This window comes from Chiloscyllium punctatum, chromosome 4 (assembly GCF_047496795.1).
Source record: "Chiloscyllium punctatum isolate Juve2018m chromosome 4, sChiPun1.3, whole genome shotgun sequence".
Lineage (NCBI taxonomy): Eukaryota > Metazoa > Chordata > Chondrichthyes > Orectolobiformes > Hemiscylliidae > Chiloscyllium > Chiloscyllium punctatum.
Window position 1 is genome coordinate 45814310 of NC_092742.1, and position 17111 is coordinate 45831420.

The following is a 17111-nucleotide window of genomic DNA, read 5'->3' on the forward strand; positions in this document are numbered from 1 at the left end:
CAGAAGCCCTTTTTCTAGTCAGTAGAACAGGCAGCTGTGTTTAAATATCAGACAGGACTGTTTGTCAGAAAGTAGCTGATCATATATTAACGTCATCGAAAACTTCAGAGTGCTGCTGCGGCCCATCTCCTAGATACATAATTGGTTTTCAGTTTTACATTAAAGCAAGGTGCACCCGATTTTGAATAAGAGGGATGCAAAATCCTTTCAAACAACTCGTTGCTAGATAATTAAAACACGACCAAGAATGTGTGTGTATTTATAGCGTGTCCATCATTTGATTGTGATTTTTAGAGAGCAGACAAGCTGTTTTCTTCCCCCCTTTTGTCTGTCTCTCCGCACCATACATGGTATAGACAGCCCTCTGCCTACAGTCTGTTCCCAGCACATTGCTGGGTGGGAGCTGCTTTGCTGACCGACTCGCACTGACTCCAGTGGTGTTTCTGTCTCTGCCCATGCCTGCACACTGATGATGTGGATGTGCTGAGAAAGCCTCCCTCTTTCTCTCTCCCTCTCTCTCTCTCTCTCTCTCACCCTGTGGCTGCCTGGACAATTGCTTGTCGTTATTGTTGGGGCGTCTGACACTCGCCAGGTCCTGTCAGTGGCAGTCGCCTGCAGCTACGATAAAGCTGTCACCCTCAAAAAACGGAGACTTGTTCGGCACAAATCCAGCTCCAACAAACAAGCACACCACATACCTCCGATACCAGAACAGGCGCAAACTGCGTGCATCCCCCAGGTGTATTTATTCTCTGAAGGTAAGAATCGTGCCTGTGTTTTTCACTGCTTGTCCCCACCGTGTTTGCACTGTCTCCACCAGCAATGGGGTGTGGAGCAGGAGGATTACCGGGCGCCAGGAGGCCCTTTTAAAGGTAAACATTTTGCTTTCTTCTCACCACCATCGGGTACAAAACAAACCACTGACTGATCGGAATGGACGGGCAGCTTCCTGGCTGTTAGAATGGCGACAATCTGCCGCCCGGCGTCATTTCAAAGCGAGCATCGACACCAGCCATCAGGGAGTATGTAGTTTGGGAAAAGCGTTTTATTTCGGGCAGATGTGTGTACCGCCGAGGTTTGGCCTTTTGTTGGAATGTATGGGGTGGGTTTAACCCGGGGAGGGAGAAGGAAGCTGGTGAAGATGTCTGAGGGGCTCCAGGCTCTCTCCACAATGTCCTCACCTTGTTCAGGAGCAGTGTCTCGCATGGAACCCACCCGGCTGGCTTCCTGACGAAAGGACAGCGTTCCTCACCCCTGGTTTTCACCATCTATTGTTGGAGCACTTTGGGGCAATGTTTGTATGGTTTTTATTTAAAGAAATGTTTATTGGGTAACTTCCTTTCTCATTTGAAAGCACCTCATTGCAGCCACGTTAATCGGCGGCTTCATGAACATTGCCAATGGAATGAAGGCGGACTCAGGGAAGGAGCTGGATGAAGCTAACTCGGTCCGTGCTCTCTCTGTCTTTCAGAATGACGGAAGTGATGAGCAGCTGTGAGCCTGTAATGGAGGATTTTACTTTAAACCAGACACCAGAAGAGGGAAAACTCCCCTTTCAGGTACTGTGTGCGTGTGTGTGTATGTGTGTCTGAGGGAACAGGGCGATCAGTAAATATAACATTCTTTTAACTTTACATTGCTTCTCCCGATTTCCCACTCTCCCGTTCTACACAGCGGCTTGTATAGCAGCTAGAGAAGTGTCGGCTGGTTGCTAGCACATGCAGCTCATCACCTCTGCTCCTTGTTGAGTTTATTTTTGCTCTTGTCACCAGACAAATTGTGCTAAGATTCATTTTAGCAGCGTACATTTTATCGCTGCACTGTAGGTGTATGAAACAAAGAATGACAACTTTCTCATCTGTAAACGGGAACTATATTTGGCCTGAATGTTTGCCATCTTCCTCGTGATAAAGGGAAATACTGACACACTTGTTACCGATGGCCGTTATCGGTTCTGCCCAGAGCCAGGCAGCGAAGCTCAGCTCTACAACTTCACTGGAGGTTACTCACCAACCAGGCAAGATTGAATGGCTTCAGTCATTAAATGAATCAGAAAGCTGGAGGCGTTAAGAGAGCCACGCGTTCGATATGTCAAAGGCAGCAGCGAGGTCAAGGAGAGATGATGCACAATAGTTACAGTCACGGAGAAGGCGATTTCTGCCTTTCAGGCTGGGAGGCCTATTTTGGAGCGAGCAGAGGGTTGAGAACTCTGTTGGAGTGATTCAAACAGGGAATATGGGAGAGGTTTGCTGCAGTCCAGGAGCTGATAACACAATCTAGGATCCCAGAGCACAAGGACAAGGTGAAGGTTTGTTTAGTGACAAGCAAAGCGAGGAAGGTTCTTTTTTAATTATGAGACAACTTAAAAAAAATAGATGAACAGTGTTCAAAGAGGAAACAATTTACATAATCAAAAGGCAGGCCATGAAGAGTAGTTGGTGTGACTAGGAATTGAGTGCAAATGGGAATTGGGTATCATGGGTGAAATGAAATTGGAGAAGACACCAGAGAGGACTTGTATACAAATTAGATAGACCCCAGGGATCAAAACTGGGCTGGTGATGAGACAGAGGAGATTAGGCTCAGTGAGGAGGGCGGGCAGGTAGAGGAAGGAGCAGATGGTCTCTCCCAGTGATCCTCCATTAAAGTCATGCATCTGTTGGAGCAAGGATGAATTTAAGAAAGTAACTGGTACCTGTATTAGGGAAAGGGAGTTTTAAATTACTTTTCCTTATTGGAATGATTATTGATTAATGCTTTAATTGGTAAAGTTAAATATAATCAAGAAAAATCTGACAATGATGACTATGTGAGACAAACTGGATCTACAAGATGATGGTGAATGTTTTCTTTGAACAAGGGCATTAACTGTGAACTTAAGGGAACAGTTCAGAACATCAACTATATTGGCCATGTCCATAATGGCATATGGGAGGGCAAAGGCAAACAGCTTTCAGTGTGCAAGAATAGTTTTCAATAAGGTTGTAAAGAACATGCTGAGGGCAGAAGGGAGATTATGATTTAGGGAATGGCACTCACTTGTTTTTAATCTAAGCTACTGAGAAGACCACACAGTGTAATTTATCTTTGTTCAGTGCAGAACTCACATTTGTGCCCCATAGAAGTACATATATCTTACAGAAGTCTAATGAGTTTGGGCATAGATTGAAAAGACACCTGCCTTTCCCATCCCAAGATTGCATGGCGACTGTTGGAGTTTAACTAATTAAAGCTACACAGCATACAAGCACTGAGCCCTGGTCAAGTCGGAAACGCAAACTAGTCTAAATCTGCTGAACATTCTTTTCTATTACATAACAAAATGTTTTACGGTAAGATCCATGGTTGTGGTCTAGTCACCTAACTTCCATTTACAGATATAGTCTATGTTTAGGCTTTTTATTGATCACTAGTAATCTAGCTATTTTTCTCTTCAATAAGGATGGAACTTACATTTTTAGAAATAGCTGCATTTGGTGTAAAAGTGCATTAAAATAGCAATATAGAGCTTGTACAAATGTCAAAAGAGCTTTCTCCATTCTCTTCAATTCCTTTACTTCAGAGTGAAGAAAAATTGGAATGATGCATTTCATGCTTCTGAGTGGTCAAAGGTTACAGCAGGTCATCACTGGTTGTTTCAACTGTAAAAAAATAGATAGCCTGACAAGGCCCTGTATGTGGACGAAACAAGAGGAGAAGCATAAATTACATATCCTTATTAAAAACAATCAGTTAGAACCTATCAATTAATTTGCTTTTGGATGAAAATTTTAAAAGTACAGAGAAAGGAAAGTATTGCTGGTAAATAATAGTTTATGTTTATAACAGATATTTCCTGATCCCCAAGAAAAATCTGAAAGATTTCCTAAGATGACAAAAAGACTGCCATCAATTGTAGTTGAACCAACTGAGACTGGTGAGGTGGAGAGTGGAGAGCTCCGATGGCCTCCTGATGAAATGAATGTGATAGAGGATGAGGAGCATCACCAAAGTGAATTAACATTCAAACCAAAAATACCCGAGGATGATGAAGAAGGTAAAATGGGCATTTCTTTATTGATTACCAATGTTTACTTTTAAGAGTAAAGAATACCAAAAAATGCCACACATGAGAACTGTTGTGCTGACCTGAATGAAGAAGCCATGCTTCCATGCATCTGTATAAATTTTGTTCTTAAATTAGGTTTCAAGGTGTACCTTTCTTTTCAAATTGAAAGTACATGCGCTAATGACTTTCTCAGTTACTGCTTCAAGTAAAGGTATCCTGTAAACCTAAAATACAAAGACGTATTTAATCATTTCAATTGTCATTATCAGAAACTGCAAGTAGTGAGGGCTTTAAACTGAGCAAGAACTTGAGAGGTTGGAGATATGAGGAACAAAGTGTGGATAAACAAAGACACTTGGGTTAAAGTTAAGGTAGCAAAATATTATTGTGGAAAATATTATTGTGGAAAATGAAAGTCAGAGAATGGCAAGAAGGGGCAGAGAGAAAAATAATATAAAAATATGCCAGCGGTCTAGACTGGGTGCTATAAAGATAATAAAAACTGAAAGGCTCTATATTTAAATTCCCATGATGGTCATAACAAAGTAAATGAATTGATAGTACACAATGAACTAGAGTCATAGAGATGTACGGAACAGAAACAGACTCTTCAATCCAACTAGGTAAAAACAATGACTGCAGATGCTGAAAACCAAATACTGGATTAGTGGTGCTGGAAGAGCACAGCAGTTCAGGCAGCATCCAATGAGCAGCGAAATCAATGTTTCGGGCAAAAGCCCTTCATCAGGAATAAAGGCAGTGAGCCTCACTGCCTTTATTCCTGATGAAGGGCTTTTGCCCGAAACATTGATTTCGCTGCTCATTGGATGCTGCCTGAACTGCTGTGCTCTTCCAGCACCACTAATCCAGTCTTCAATCAAACTAGTCCATGCCGACCAGATATCCCAACCCAGTCTAGTCCCACCTGCCAGCACCCGTCCCATATCCCTCCAAACCCTTCCTATTCATATACCCATGCAGATGTCTTTTAAATATTGCAATTGTATCAGCCTCCACGACTTCCTCTGGCAGCTCATTCCATACACATATCACCGTCTGAGTGAAAAAGTTGTCCCTTAAGTCTCTTTTATATCTTTCCTCTCTCACCCTAAACCTATTCCCTGTAGTGCTGGACTCCCCGATCCCAGGGAAAAGACTTTGTCTATCCATCATATCCATGCCCCTCATTATTTTATAAACCTCTATTAGGTGATCCCTCAGCCTCCAATGCTCCAGGGAAAACAGTCCTAACTTATTCAACCTCTTCCGACAGCTCAAATCCTCCAACCCTGGCAACAACCTTGTAAATCTTTTCTGAACCCTTTCAAGTTTCACAACATCTTTCCAATAGGAAGGAGACCGGAAATGCAAGCAATATTCCAAAAGTGGCCTAGCCAACGTCCTGTACAACTGCAACATGACCTCCCAGCTCCTGTACTCAACACTCTGACCAATAAACAAAAGCATACCAAACACCTTCACTATCCTATCTACCTGCGACTCCACTTTCAAAGAGCTGTGAACCTACATTATGTTCTTTTACCCTTTACAAGGACATGGCTGCAGGATGAGAAGGTTTGGGTTTTGAATACTGAGGGACGCATGACTTTCACAAAGAATAGAAAGCTAGGTAAAAGCAGAAGGTAAGCCCTCAAAATCAGATATGCTATTGGTGCATACTAATTTGAGATAAGCTTTGTTTAGGAGATCAGAATTTAGAATCAGTTTGGATAGAGGTGAAGAATAGTAAGTGAAAGAATTCACTAGGAGGAGTGACCTACAGGCAAAGCTAAACAGTAACCATAAAATATGAATAAGTACTCAAGAAGAAATATTGAATGCTGTAATAAATGGCTAACAATAATTATGGGTGATTTCAGTCTACAAATGAAAATTCATTTGGTAATAGTAACCTTATTGAGAAATTCATAAAATGCTTTTAGGATAGTTTCTTAGAGTGCCACATTCTGGAACTGACCAGATTGCAGGCTATATAGACTTCCTATTGTGCAATGTGACAGGCTTAATTAATAATCTCAGAGTAAAGGCACCTCTCGGTAGCAGGGATCATAATATAACTGAATGTTACATCCATATTGAAATGGAGAAAAGTGATCTTAAGTCTAGTATCCTAAACCTCAATAAGAGCAACTAAGTGGGCATGAAAGCTGAGCTAGCTGAAGGACTCTGGAATATTAGGCTAGGCAATAGAGTGGTAGAGAAGCAGTGGCAGACATTTAAAGGAATATTTAAAAGTACTCAAAGTACTATAAAGAAAAAAAAACATTTTTACAGTTGGACCCACCATCCATGGTTACCTAAAGAAATTAAAGAGAGCTTCACACTTAAGGAAAAGCATATAATTGCATAAATGTGAGTTACAGATCAGGTGATTAGTCACAATATAAATTACAGCAGATAATGACTAAAGTCTTAATCAGGACAAATATGAGCATGACAGAAACCTAGCTAGAAACAATAATAGATAGCAGAATCTCTGCAGGAATCCAAAAAGTAAAAGAACAAGTAAACATTAGTCCTCTGGAAGGTAAGAAATGGGATTAACAAAAATCATCATATCAGCACCTATGAATCAGAAGATTGAAGGAGCAAAGGAACTTGGTGAAATTATAATGACTAGAGATACAGTAGTGAGCAAACTGATGGAGCTATAGGTTGATAAATCTCCAGGTCTTGATGAACCTCATTATAGGGTCTTAAAAGAGCTGGCTAATGAGGTTATAGATAATTTGGTGTTAATTTTCCAAAATTCTTTAGATTTTGGAAATGTTCCATATTACTGGAAAAGTATCAAATATGATTCTCTATTCAAGAAGGCTGAAAACAATAATCTATAGGCCTGTTAGATTGGTGTCTGACATAGATAGGTGCTAGATCAATTATTAAGCATGGTAAAACTGGTCACTTGGAAAAACATGAGGTAGTTTGGAAGGGTCATCTTGGTTTTGTGAAAGGGGAATTGTTTAACCAATTGATTTGAATTCTTTGAAGAAGTAACATGTGCTGTATATAAACAGCCTGTAGACATACTGTATTTAGACTTCCAGGAGACATTTGACGAGATTGCATGTAAAGGGCTCATAATATAGGAGTAAGATAATAGCATGTTTAGAAGATATGCTGGCTAAACAAGTGAATGTGCATAAATGGATCTTATTTAGATTGAAAGGAAATATCAATGGGGTCCCAGAGGCATTTGTGCTGGGCCCTCAACTTTTTACAATTTAGATCAATGACTTGGATGAAATGATCAAAGGTATAGTGGCAACAGTTGCAGGTGTCACAAGAATGTTGTGAAGGGGACATTTCAAGGATGGAGATTGATGTAGATAAGTTAAATGAGTAAGCAAAATATTGGTGGATGGAGTGTAATGTGTGAAAATGTGAAGAATTTGTCCGGAAGAATAAAAGCAGTATTATTAAAACAGTGAATGATTGCAGAATGCTCAGATGCCGAGGTTTCTAGATGTTCTAGGGCACGAGTGAAAACAGTTAATATGTAAACACTACAAGTGATTAAGAAGGCTAATTGAATGCTATTGGGTTAAAAATCACACAACACCAGGTTATAGTCCAACAGGTTTAATTGGAAGCACACTAGCTTTCAGAGCGTCGCTCCTCCAATTCATGAATGCGATTGGTTATTATACTGAGTACCGAGTATATAAGTAACATTGTTCTGCATCAGGTAAACAGAGTATTGATGAGACAACATCTCGAATACTGTGCACACTTTCGGTTTACAGGAGGTGGTTCAGAGGATGTTTACTAGTTGAGCAGGCTATGATGAAGAATTGGCCATTTCAGGTTTGTTTTCAATCAACTCTAGAAGAGTGAGGGCTGATTTGATTGAAGTTTATAAGATGATGAGGTGAACATGGAAATGGTGTTTATTCTTACGAGTGCCCAGAACTAGGGGGCACAGTTTTATATTTACAGGCCACCTTTTTAAACAGGGGCAGTCTTTTTTTCTCAGAGGGTTGTGCAACTTTGGAACTCTGTCTCAGAAGTTGGTGAAGGCTGGAACAATAAATATTTTCAAGGCAGTTTTAAGCAGAGGTAGATGGATTCATGTTAGAGAAGGGAATCAAATGTTGTTGGGGATAGATGGGATTATAGAATTTGGAACACAGAGAGATCATTCCTGTTCTTTCATTGAATGAGAAAACAGGAATGAATGGCCTACTCTGTTCCTAAACTGTTGTTGATTTGTATGTTTGCCCCCATGGTGCATTTGGTTTTGAGGTGACAGTTAATCAGTGAGAAGGTAGTGAATGGGAACCCCACAGCCTTTCTGCCACTGTCTTGATTAAGCACGGGCTAGGAGGGATTGTGGATAGCCATTCCACCTGGCACCAATTAAGGTTAGTGCCCATGGGTCTTAACAAGCTGTAGGGGCGGGCAATGGTGCTCACTGTGCAGGGAGCATGTCAAGCAAACCAGTGTGGAATTGCTTGCAATCTTTCAGGGAGGGGAGATGGGAGAGGGATGAAGGCACCCAGTTCTTAATCAAGGAATCGGAAAGTGGAGGAGACTGAGAACCACCCATTGACCTGCAGCTGACTGCCCCTCTCCCAGCTCCTCTGCAACATCGCTGTTAGCACTCATGAAGGAGTCAGGGATCTGACAATGCCTCTCTAGCAGCCTGCTGTTCAGTAGAGGTATCAGTCACAGATTGGCTGATGCCTGCCTGATTTGATGGACCTTCTCTCAAAGGGGAGATAGGGCTCTCATACTCACCAGCCAGAATCCCAGTGCATCCACTAAACACTACCCAAAATTTTGATCAGAAGAAAGTTACAGATAATAGATATTTAGGAGCTGTCTGGTATAGTTGAGGGCATCATAAAGATTGATAAGCATATGCAATTTTACTTCATCAACTTCAAATTCCACATGTGAATTTTCTCCTATTATCTCCCAATCGTCTCTTGAACTATGCCAAGGAAAGCACTGCAGGCACAGTCTCTAAGGTGTTGTTCTTCATTCTGCATTTGGCCTTAGAGAGAGAATAAATATTAGCAGACTAGATTCTATTTTCACCTGACATGTATATACATGCACTTTTCACAAACTATTATTGGATTTGATGAGGATTATTAGACCCAGCTGACTCTTTTTCACTCCCTACAGCAAAGACACTCAGGCCAATTGTCTCTCCTGTATTTTACACTTTTTAATAATGTTACAGCACATGTATATTATAATTGCTGATAATATTTTCACTGAGAATAACATTGAGATAGACTACTGGTGTGAAGAAACATTGCATTGCATTACAGTTTTACCACATAATGGGCTCTAATTTGCAGTTGGAGTGAATGTAACTGCATTTGCTTTAAGTTAGGTTTGCCTTTGTATGTCTAGACTTTTAATTTTTTATGCTGCAGGTTGAAATGGCAAGCTGATAACAACTGAGGGAAATGAAGCCTCTGGGACCTGAGTAAAGGCCAAGCAACTGTCTATCTCCTTAACCAACTTGATTGAAGGATTGTGCAATTAACAGCACAAGGACTGGGGAGGACGTGCAAGTTAGAATGAGTGAATACAATGTAAAATGAGATAGAAAAAGAGAGAGATAAAAAAAGAACAGAAAGGAAAAGTTAAAAAAAAACAACTAACAGATCAGCCATGATCTCATTGAATGGCAGAGCAGACCCACTGGGCTGAATGGCCTACTTTTGTCCCTGAGTCTTTTGGCCTTGTGATCAATTACTTGGAGTGATAAGACTGCACTGTAGTGATAGTTAAGTTTCAAAACTGAAAGAGTTGAATACAGTTATTGATTATTAAAGTATCAATGTGACATAGGTTCACCCAAAGTGCTGCCTTTTCACTTTTTTGACTGTCAGCTTAGTGAATGAATCATTGCAATTGTGGCTTTGATTTGCAGATCAGATAGCTTTGCATCTTTAAGATTGTTACCTGACATCATGACATGTAATATTCTGTAAGAAGGCATCTGCCTTGACTTCAATGACACTCTCCCTGTAATGGAGTCAGATTAGTGTTTTCAGTCAATCAGCTATGTGCATCTAACATCATGCAGAGGTGCTGGTGTTGGACTAGGGTGGACAAAGTTAAAAATTACATAACACCAGGTTATAGTCCAACAGGTTTATTTGGAAGCACTAGCTTTCAGCGCACTACTCTTTCATCAGGTAGCTGTGGAGCAAGATCATAACACAGAATTTATAGCAAAAGATCTCAGTGTCATGCAAGTGAAACGGCATATTGAACAAACCTAGATTGCTGTTCAATATATCATTACAGTTGCATGACACTGATCGTTTGCTATAAATTCTTTGTTATATGATCATGCTCCGCAGCTACCTGATGAAAGGGTAGTGCGTTGAAAGCTTGTACTTTCAAAAAAACCTGTTGGGTTATAACCTAGTATTGTGTGATTTTTAACTTCGCCTAACAGTAGGCACAGAATCGTGTAAGCCTGTGATATTGTAACTGTACAAATAGTCAGTGTTGTTAAATTCATGACATCTGTCGCAACAAGAACCCAATTCTCTGTTGTATATACTATGCCAATGAATGTACAGAAAACCACAAACCACGCTAGGAATAGTGATGCAGTTCCATGTCAGGGTGGCATGTGGCAGGTGTTAGGGCTGTCATGCAACTATTACCCGATTCTTCTCAGTAATGGAGTCGCAGTTCTGCATTATGCTGTTGAAGGAGGCTTCCTGCACGTATTGTAGGTGGTACTCACTGCCAGTGCTGTATTAACAGTAGAGCAAGTGAATGCTTCATAAGTATTGTTGCAGCTCGACTTATTCAGGCAAGTGGAGCACATTCCATCATAATTCTGATTTGTAACTTGTAGATGGTGGACAGGTTGTGAGGAATCAAAAGATGAGTAACTTACTACATAATTATCAGCCTGTGATTTCATTTTGTAGCCACAATACTTATTTACACTTATTATGCCTTCAGAGGATGTGAACATCACTGGCTGGGCCAGCATTTATTTCCCATCCTAGTTGTCCTTGAGAAGATGGTGGTGAATGTCCTTCTTGAACTCCTAAACATTTCATTTGGTGTAGGACCATTCACAATGTTGTAATGGAGGCAGTTCAGAACTTTGACTCAGTAACACTAAAGGAATGATAACATAATTCCAGATCAAGGTGATGCATTGCAGAACAGCTCCTGCTTCAACTATTCTATGCTTTTATTTGCTTCAGATGTTTAGCATGCAAATAGTCCTGGGTTGTAACTTCATCAGGTCATGCTTAGGTATAATAAAACAACAAACTGTGGGTACTGAAGATCTGAAACAAAAACAGAAATTGCTAGAGAAATTCAGCAGGTCTGGCAGTGTATGAAGGAAGAAAGCAGTGTTAGCATTTCAATTCTGGTGATTCTTTATTTGATGAAGAGTCACCCGACTCAAAATGTCAACTGTGCTGTCAAATCCACAGATGCTGCCAGACCTGCTGAGTTTCTCTAGCAATTTCTGTTATTGTTTCATGTTTAGGTATGCCTGGTGCTGTTCCTGGCATGTCCTCCTATACTCTTCATTAAATCATTTCGTTGATTAATAGTAACCCCTGCAGGAAGTTGATGATGGAATATTCAAAATCGTAGTGCTATTCAGGTGCTCCCTCGTATTACTCTTCAATCCACCAAAATATGAATGCTGCCCAGGTCTTGCTGCAGGTGGGCATGAATCTATTCTATATCTGAGGAGTTTCAATTGGTGTGGAATATTGTGCAATCATCTGTGAACCTTACCCCCTCTGATACTATGATGGAGTTCGGGTCCAATGAGCTTCTCATCTCAGACAAAAGGAGGAGCAGTACAACTAAGGAATTTCTCTATACTATGGCTATTTTGGAGCATACTAATTGTTGACTTCTCCTTCCTATCTCTTTATACCTAACTCAAAAAATGCTGAGAAGAAGTTGCTTCCTGCTTGAGTTCAACATCAACACAATAGAAAAGAAACAAAAATAATTTATGAAAATGAGAGTAGAAATAATGGTTATACAAACATAAGCTAATAAATACATCTTCATTGGAATAGGGATTTGTTGTTTTGGTAAAATAAACATATGTTAATGACTGTTCTTTTTGTGACATGTTTACAGGATGAATCTTCCTCATATTAGTTCTGAACATGAGGGAAACAGATGGAGTAATGATAAATGGACAGTGCCACTTAATAAATTAAACCAGTTGAATCAGCCCTAGTGACCCTTACAAGATAGATATTAACCCCATGTTTGTCATAATTCTGTTAAAATGTTAGATTGCAAATTTTCTGTAAGATAATATGTAAAGTTTGTTTCTATGAATGCAAGAAATAGTGTCTTTTTCACTAATTGATGTATTATATAATAAATTACTTGGTTTTATTTTAGTCATAAGAAAAAGCTTGGATAACTGTGGATCATTCATTCAATAATTGTCTATCTGATTATAATAAGTATCTGACTGTTGGGTTAGAAAGCGAATAATATTAATCCTTTTCATTCTAGATATATCATCACAACCCAGTCAAATTCCTGAAATTGAAATAGACTATTCTGATCAAAGAACATCAGAAAACTCAAATGACGACAGCTAAAAGCTGACATGACCCAACTGGAACCCCACTGTGAATGTTTGGTCACAGACTGGAACCTGGTAGAGAACCTCGAAAGGGATTTTGAGTCAAAAGACTTGTTTGTCAAAAGGCTTCATCTGAATGTTTTGCAGTTACTTGAATTTCTGACATTATTTATGTATATGGTGGTTGATGTTACATAGAGATAGTATTTATTGTTTATCTATTGTCTATGTCTGAAAACCCCTGACATTAAGTATACATTTAACCATTATGTTCATATTTGATCAGCAATGTCTTTAGTTGCCTATAAAGCTACATCTATAGTAGCTGTTTTTACTCTTCCTGTTCTTCTATGTCAATCACTGGACCTGATCCAGATATTAAATTGGAGTAAAATGTTCATTTTAGCAAGTATTCATTAGTGTTCCACTCATATAAGTGTAAATGTGAAACAAGTATAAGAAAAGGCAGACCAAACATATTCTGTCATCAGAAAACAAACTAGTATTGTTCACTTAGGTGTAAACACCATGGTTGGATTTTGAGTTTTGGAATGCCAGAGGCGATCTGGTAGCCAGGTTCTGGAAAGTTACAATGGTTAAACACTGTGATTTATCAGCCTAAGATCATGTGGTCAGAAATTAATTAGCAATTTGAGAAAAACCCAAGTTTGAGGTCTTGTTATTCTAAACCTTTTTCCATTTGCAAGTTGAGACAGTACTGTCTGTTCCCAGGCAACAGGAGAAATGAATAGCATTGAAATAGCAGAGGAAAAGTAATACAAGGGCATACTGAAGAGCACTATGTCTAAACTGTACCTGAAGCCCATCATATATTATTTGTGATATTTTATATGGAAAGCGTCTCTTATGTTTATGTTGCGGTTCATTTTGAAATCAAAATCATCCAGCCTTCTGCATCATTACTGCAATTAAAAGTGTAAGTTTATTACTTATTTTTAGAACACAGATGAAAATGTGAACAGATTTTCATCCCTTTACTTTTAGACTGTATTTAGTTATAAAAGATGCTATCACATTGGATAATGAGATGGTATCAAATATAGGAGAATACTTTGAAGACATTCTGAGGATATTAAGTACTGTAAGGACATAGTCTCTTGGAAATTGTGTAGTCATTAAACAGTGATAAAGGTGCCTAATTTGAGCAACACTGAATTGAACTGATAGCAATGACCATGTTATGGGAGCACTGCTATGATGTTATGTTATCAATTGCATTGTATCAGTTTAAAAATTCAAAACGTAATGCCAGTGAGGAAGCTACCCACCCTGTTCGTGTACTCATGAAGCTCTCGTAGATAATGTTTTCATTTGGAATTCAATCTCCTATATTCAGAAAACCAGCATCACATTTCCATGTCAAAATTGCCACTAAAAATATAAAGAATGTGGAAATTTCCAAAGCAATCCTCTAGTTCTTCAAAAAAAAATTATTTGGATATTTTGGTTAGAAAGAAAGAAAATAGCTATTCTCTATTATACAACTCCTTTTGGCACTTAGAGTTGATTTGATTATATTGCCAAGGCTAATGGAAATTGATTTAACCACGACCACTGATGTTCAATGCAGCAATATAACAACCAAGAAAATAATTGGTGTTAGTGGCATTCAAACCACAACTTATTTGAGTTAGCATGCATGTCTAACGTTTACTGAGAATTAAATTAGAAAGGTTTAAAATTCCCACTGTTCGATGCTCATTAGTCAATACACAGAGAAGACAATGAAATGAACTCTGTACCAGAGGAAAATTGTGTTGTGTTACATAACATTCACCTCCAATTGACTTATCCACTTATGTTTTGATTCCAATTCTGAAATTTAGAATGTGAAGACCAGTGTTACCTGTTACTGTATAAGTTTGGGTTGAAGATTTCTCTGAAATGTTTTAGGTCCAAAATTCTTGTGCCTTCTGAACAGGAAAATGACACAATTTGAGAGGGATGGTAGGGTAGAAGCTGCTTCAGGCAAACACTTGTCCTGTCAGCTCTTGATGGCTTGCAGCTTGGGATTAGAAATCCTTTGGGAATTAGGATATAGGAATTTTGCATCCATCCTTCTCTTGTTGCATTCCTCGACTAAATCCTGACTGAAATGGAGTCCAGCAGCTTTTACAATGTCAGTTTCCCTACTGGGAGAGAAATACATTTAAATTTTGGACCTTTTAGCCTTTTTTCTTTTAAATTCCATCTGTTTCTACTCTGCTGTAGCTAGGTGCTACAGTGAAATTCCTCCCCCTATCTCTACTGGGATTTGTTTCAATGTGCCAAAATGGTGCATGAATCCATAAAAAGTATGTATGTTGGCTGACTCCATGATTTCTGATGGAGCTTCAGTATCTGACCAGCTGATGGGCAGAAGTGCTGATCTCTGCTGCACATTTGACAATGCAGAATTACACCAGAATGTTTGCGTCCACTGCCGATTTAAATGATGGCTATATTTGTACCAGACTTCTGATTCCATCCTTACATCACGATGGCGATGTCCTTTTAATGATTTCTGATAGAATTTAACATATCCTTAGGTGCATTCTGAGTTTACATTGTCACATTGCTGCTTTCAATTCTTTAATCCTTTACATCAGCGTCAGTGATTTGAATACTTTCAATTTATTATACCTCCTAATAAAATCTAACCATGACTCTTTCATAATTGTTGGGTTCATTTTCCACATGTGTAACAATATGAACGTAACTTGTGACATCTGTAGTGTGCTTCCTTTTGCTAAATGTCAGCAGTCATTATGGCAGGCTGACATTCCTTGCAACCTGCTTCTCAATGTTTGGTCCTAGTGGTGGATGCATGAATGAATGTAATTTGCTAAAAGGGCAGATTGTCTGTGAAGTGCAAAAGTTACTTCATTCTTGCTGACCAACTGAGAATACCCGCCTCTGTTGGGCAGGGCTTTAGCTGGCAGTAACCACCAAGTTCATAAATACACAAAGAAAAAGATGATGTAAATATCAAATATATAAATTGTAACTCTTTGGTGGTGAAAACATCTGTGAAATGCCTGCTGTCCTATTAAATCATGTACATTAATTTTCCCAGTGATTGATTTCCATTTGCATTCTTTAAAATACACCATGTTAGCCTGATAACGGGAGAAGGGCAGGGATTCTGAATGATTGGATAGTCTCCCACCATGCATTATTTGAAATTATATTAGCATCCAAAAATGGGGCACTGTTTCAATCATTAGCTGTTTCCAAAATACTCACTTTAGTGAGAACTCTATACATGCCATTTTTGTGCTATAGCAATAGAACCTCATACAGCAACAGAACACATAACTCAGTCCTCAATTACGTGACTATTTTTAATTCAGTACCAGCATTTATAATAGATGTGCACATTTGTGATGCTGTACTTGAAAAAAAACAAGTCTGACTTTGTTTCTAGTAGTTTGTTTAGCGAGAAGTGTATGTGCCACTTTCTTGTTTCTACAATTCAACAACGTATCTGATACTCTGCTGAGCTGTAATTACCACACAATGTTTTGTGCGTATGGTTTCAAAATAAAACAAATTAGAAAATTTTGTCTTGAATTTTATTTTCTTACTTGTGGATTGGACACATTATTTAAAAGTTAACTGGAAACCTCTCATTATAAACAAATATGCTTCTTGATATCTGAGAAATGCTCTTTAAAAATTTATTAACTCAGTAAAGTAATATGGTTAAAAGTTTCAAATAACTGAGATAACAGATGATTTTAGTACTGCTTAAATATTACATTAAAATATAGAGTACTAGCTGTATTCTCATGGCACTGTTCATATGGGAAAACAGTCTTATAACTGTTCTTTCCTAAGCTTCAATTCTTTAGTTGCAACTTCTTTATCTTATTGTTTGTTTCTGATTTGTTCCTGCAGCCATCACTACTCCTGGTGAGATTCTGAGTCTTTATTTTTGTTTATACCTCCTGATACCTAATGTTTTACTAATGAGATTAGTTTGTAAATCTCTAGGCAAGACACCAAGATATCAGACAATAGGCATTAGCTGAGTGAAATTCTTTGACTGGGCAGTGATAAACTCTGCAAAGCTGGTGGATGACAGAAGATAAGAGAAACTGAAAGCTGCACAAGGAAACATAGATAACGTGGAGGCCCAAGATGCTATATTGGATCGAATGGCCAGAGGCAGAAACTGGAAAGTTTAGGTGAAAGTGAACTCCTTGTACTGGGTTCAGAAGGAAATTAAGCAGTCAGGAATTGCAGCACTCAGGGGAAAAGTTGAGCTTTGGAAGAACTTGGGAGTCAGCAGCTAGCTTGAGATTTTAGAGATTGTTAGGTAAAATTAGGATATTGTAGCAATCAGTTTGGTGTAAGATTGGGGATATTTTACCACTCATTTGTGCTGTCTGACATAATTTTGTGAAGGCAATAATTGTATCTGGCAGCGCTTGTGGGAGCTGAAGGCTGGAACTGTTGGGAGTTGGTTGA

The 17111-nt window shown here is 39.0% G+C and overlaps 1 protein-coding gene across 2 annotated transcripts; it reads left to right on the top strand.

The window, feature by feature from the left end:
• The first annotated feature begins 382 nt into the window (after window positions 1–382).
• LOC140476251 (protein LBH) lies at window positions 383–16189 on the top strand. Of its 2 annotated transcripts, none has more exons than XM_072568557.1 (4): window positions 383–758; window positions 1472–1559; window positions 3829–4036; window positions 12566–16189. In XM_072568557.1, the coding sequence occupies exons 2-4, from the start codon at window positions 1473–1475 to the stop codon at window positions 12652–12654; spliced, it is 384 nt and encodes a 127-aa protein (XP_072424658.1). In that variant the 5' UTR covers window positions 383–758; window position 1472; the 3' UTR covers window positions 12655–16189. The 2 variants fall into 2 exon arrangements, with proteins under 2 accessions (XP_072424658.1, XP_072424659.1); XM_072568558.1 differs by lacking the exon at window positions 383–758 and adding an exon at window positions 768–872.
• Window positions 16190–17111: the final 922 nt, after the last annotated feature.

What these genes read in the sequence shown, in the direction of transcription:
- LOC140476251 (XM_072568557.1), top strand. Translation starts at nt 1,473, where the DNA reads ATGACGGAAGTGATGAGCAGCTGTGAGCCTGTAATGGAGGATTTTACT. An exon ending in AGGGAAAACTCCCCTTTCAG is followed by an intron (nt 1,560 to 3,828) that starts GTACTGTGTGCG and finishes TGTTTATAACAG; the next exon opens with ATATTTCCTGATCCCCAAGA. An exon ending in ACCCGAGGATGATGAAGAAG is followed by an intron (nt 4,037 to 12,565) that starts GTAAAATGGGCA and finishes TTTTCATTCTAG; the next exon opens with ATATATCATCACAACCCAGT.